At 30.7% G+C, this 4,279-nt stretch overlaps 1 protein-coding gene across 1 annotated transcript; it reads left to right on the top strand.

Moving 5' to 3' along the window:
- Window positions 1-2,141: 2,141 nt before the first annotated feature.
- On the top strand, window positions 2,142-3,041 carry LOC149878135 (uncharacterized). Its single transcript, XM_090073319.1, has 2 exons — window positions 2,142-2,524; window positions 2,618-3,041. The coding sequence occupies exons 1-2, from the start codon at window positions 2,246-2,248 to the stop codon at window positions 2,915-2,917; spliced, it is 579 nt and encodes a 192-aa protein (XP_089929445.1). The 5' UTR covers window positions 2,142-2,245; the 3' UTR covers window positions 2,918-3,041.
- The last annotated feature ends 1,238 nt before the right edge of the window (window positions 3,042-4,279 follow it).

Below are 4,279 nucleotides of genomic sequence, written 5' to 3' on the forward strand. Positions count from 1 at the left end.
CAATAAAAGTTGAATTTCTTCCTTCCGTTACAAATTTTTAATGTGTTTGAATAAATTATACTATGTAATCAATATAGAGGAACAATTGCTGAAAATTCCATTCTTTTTCAGTTAAAAGGCAAAAAGTTATAGCGAAAAAACTAGAAAAATTTAGCTGTTTATAAATTTTTGAAAGTATGATTAATTAACTTTTTACTTTAGACTAAGTGGTTAGCATATTAATAATAAAGATTATGAGCAGTAACTAATGCTAAATTAGAATTGTTCACAGATTGTAATGTTATTCATGTGTCAAAAAAGAACTAGAGGTTCGGTAACTGTAGATTCTAAGAGGTATGAAAAAGCTATTAATAAATATATGGGAAATGAATATAACAAAGATGAATCACTCAAGTGTATCACCTACCTTCACGTTTATGGTTCCTACTCATCTGAAATGTATAGTTTTCTAATAATAGATGGTTTTGAGTGGAGACAGAAGATGAACTTAATTCATGGGAAAGTCATGCTTGCATCTTAGAAGGAGATTTGGAATAACCGAAAAAGCTGCATGATTTACATCAAGACTACCCTCTAGCTCCGAAAGGAATGCGAATGAGTATTGCTGATAAGCTTTTATTTAATTTAAACTATAAAAATAAATATATTGTTTACCATAAGACTCTAAAATTATTTATAAAATATGGTTAAATAAATATACAAATCCATAGAGGAAAAAACTTTATCAAAAGACCTTGGTTTCAGGACTGTAAAGCTGCATAGAACATTTGTCAAGCTTATGAACAATTCTGTTTTTGATAAGAATCCAGATAGTGTACATTTAAAACAGACAATTCTAGTACTTAATAACCCAGGAAAAAAAGTCCTATAGATTTTCTATAAAACCTTTTTATTTCTATAGGAGTTCTATAAAAAAAATTGAGTTCTATAAAATTCCTATAGACAATATCTTAAAGTCTTTAGAAATTTCTTTATATATAAAAATAATTGAGTTCTATAAAATTCCTATAGACAATATCTTAAAGCCTTTAGAAATTCAAAATATATTTTAAAGTCTATAGACTTTAAAATATATTTTGAATTTCTATAGACTTCAAGAAATTGTCTTTAAAAATTTTATAGAACTCAATTATTTTTACAGAACTCCTATAGAAATGAAATGGTTTTATAGAAAATTTGTAGAACTTTTTGTCCTGGGTTCTAGAAACTTTGTCTATAGAATTGATCTAATATTAGATCATAGAGATATTCTACAAAAGAACATGTGTCTTGAGAAAATAAAGTCTATTGAATTTTATATTGTAGATTTTTATACAAAAATTGTTGTGACATTATGTTACAATAATATTTTATTTAAATGATATTTTAATATTTATACATAAATAGACTAATTTTATCTTTTTAAATAAATAATTGTGAAGCTGTATCAACCCAAAATTTAGAAACTTTTTCTTATGACTTTTAGTAGTTCACTTCTTTACTTAAACTTGAGGGAAACAATCATCAAGGCCACTAGATATAAATTATGTGTGTGTATTAGGGTGGTTCAAAAATAGGTCATTGTAAAGTTTCAACTAGAGTGGAAGCTTATAAGGTGCCCAGATATTGGTTTTATATATAAAATTTTTTTTTTTTTTTTGTTCATGTTCAAGGGTGGCCCACGGGCCCTAAACTTTTTAATTTTGATGATTTTTATCGATTTTTCAGAAATTTCAACGCCCGTGGGCCACCCTAAAGCAATGGGGAAAAAAAAAAAAAAATCATCAGTAAACTCAGAATGAGTAACAGAAACAAATAAAAATGCACTCTTAATAAAATTTTTTATGTAAAAATTCTGAATGAACCTGAAAAATTTAGGAAAACCGAATATTTTGCTTTTTCAATCATTTTCTTTTGTAATTTCAATCATTTTCTTATGATGGCATTTTTATCATTTTATACAGTTAAACCATCAAAAGTTTTAAATATCATACCACAATATTGCATTTTATATATAAATTTGAGAAAATATTTCCTACATAAATATGTAAAACTTATTAACATATATGACAAACGGGCGCTACTCACACTTTCTCTCCTCTCCCCCCCCCCCCCCCCCCCTCCTATTGATTCAGGGACTGGAGAACAGCAGTTCATTGGTATTTATGATCTTCTAGAGAATTATGGTCTCACTAACCAAGTACAATGTATCTGTTTTGATACCACTGCATCAAACACTGGAAGGCTCCAAGGTGTAAATACCAGAATGTCAAAAAAGTTAGGACGGCCACTTCTTCTCCTTGCCTGCCGACACCATGTTCTGGAGCGTCATATTACTCACTTCTGTAAGATGTACCCAAGTAGTAAATTTACAGGACCAGATAATCAGCTGTTCAAAAAAATCAAGTCAGCCTGGAATGATTTAGAGAAAGATATACTGCCCCTGAAGAGGATTGAAACTCCACCTGAAACCTGGATAAACCAACAGCAACAGGAATCTGAACAGTTCTACAGAGATTTAATTAACAATAAGACATACAAGAAGGTAAAATGAACCATTCATTCTAGTACATTATTTTTCTGTTAACTATTTTTGCATGTATTTTAATGTTTAAAATCAATAATTAATAAAATACAGGATTGGAAATCAAGAAAAGATTACCAGGAGTTAGTTGAGCTCTCTTTGATGATTGTTACTAAGGAGGAGAGGTTCAGGTTTTATATGCCTGGACCTGAACACCATGCCGGGTTCATGGCTAAAGCCTTGTACTATCTGAAAATTTACCTTCTACTCGATCACATTCCTGGTCTAACTAAAGAGAACAAAAAGGAAATATCTGATATGACTATATTTGTCAGTATATTTTATGCTAAATGGTTCCTTAAAGCTGAGTTGCCAGCTGCTTCTCCATATCAGGTAAAAATAATAAAGGTTTAGAATAAAAATAAAAATAAAAACATGTAAACTATAATGATAGAATATTGCTTATTTACGTTAAATTTTCTATAGGATATAAAAGCCCTCTGGGAAATGAAGAGGTTTATGGAAATAAATCTTCTTGGATCTACTGAAGTAGTCCGATCAATATCAAAGCATGACTGCTACTTAAGTCCAGTTCTAGTTGTGTTTGCTTTAGATGATAAGAATTACCCTGATAGAGACGAGTTAGCTCAGAAACTCTATAATACTCATTTGGACAGACCCAATATCTTCAAACTGGAGCGTATTGAAGTAGATAAGAAGGCTCTTCACTCACTAGACTACTCCCAAGATCAGCCTCCATCCCTAGCATCTCTTGTTACTGAGCAATCTTGGCTAATCTTTGATAAGATTGGCCATGGGATGGGGGAAGTGCAGTGGCTTAAAACCCCTTCACAGTTCTGGGAGCTGAATGATTTTTATCTAGAGTTTGAGACTACCATCAAATTTCTAGATGTAGTCAATGATTATTCTGAGAGAGCTATCAAATTGGTTTCGAAGCTTATTGTGAAATCCAATAAGAAGGAAAAGAGGCAAAATATGCTCTTGTTTAGCCATGTCTACAAGAGAAGTAAACAAGGATCCAAGAAGAGCGATCTTGCAGCAAATGCTACTTCCAGCATTATTTGACTTTTTAGTCAACAAAACTGTACCATGATCAACAAAAAAAAAGGATTTTTTTAAAATATTTTCTCAAATTTATATATAAAATGCAATATCGTGGTATGATATTTAAAACTTTTGATGGTTTAACTGTATAAAATGATAAAAATGCCATCATAAGAAAATGATTGAAATTACAAAAGAAAATGATTGAAAAAGCAAAATATTCGGTTTTCCTAAATTTTTCAGGTTCATTCAGAACTTTTACATAAAAAATTTTATTAAGAGTGCATTTTTATTTGTTTCTGTTACTCATTCTGAGTTTACTGATGATTTTTTTTTTTTTTTTCCCCATTGCTTTAGGGTGGCCCACGGGCGTTGAAATTTCTGAAAAATCGATAAAAATCATCAAAATTAAAAAGTTTAGGGCCCGTGGGCCACCCTTGAACATGAACAAAAAAAAAAAAAAAATTTTATATATAAAACCAATATCTGGGCACCTTATAAGCTTCCACTCTAGTTGAAACTTTACAATGACCTATTTTTGAACCACCCTAGTGTGTATTTGTGTTTATATATATATATGTATATGCAGTGGCGTATCTAGGGTAGGGCAGGCAGGGCACGTGCCATGGGCGCCAGCCTGAAAGGGGCGCAAAAGAGGCTTGGTTGTTATACAATAAGCGAGAATTATATAAAATAAATTAAGAAATAATA

The sequence above is a fragment of the Hydra viridissima genome, unplaced genomic scaffold, assembly GCF_058129835.1.
Source record: "Hydra viridissima isolate aposymbiotic clone 2 unplaced genomic scaffold, HvirCarnegie_v1 scaffold_15, whole genome shotgun sequence".
In the NCBI taxonomy this organism is placed as follows: domain Eukaryota; kingdom Metazoa; phylum Cnidaria; class Hydrozoa; order Anthoathecata; family Hydridae; genus Hydra; species Hydra viridissima.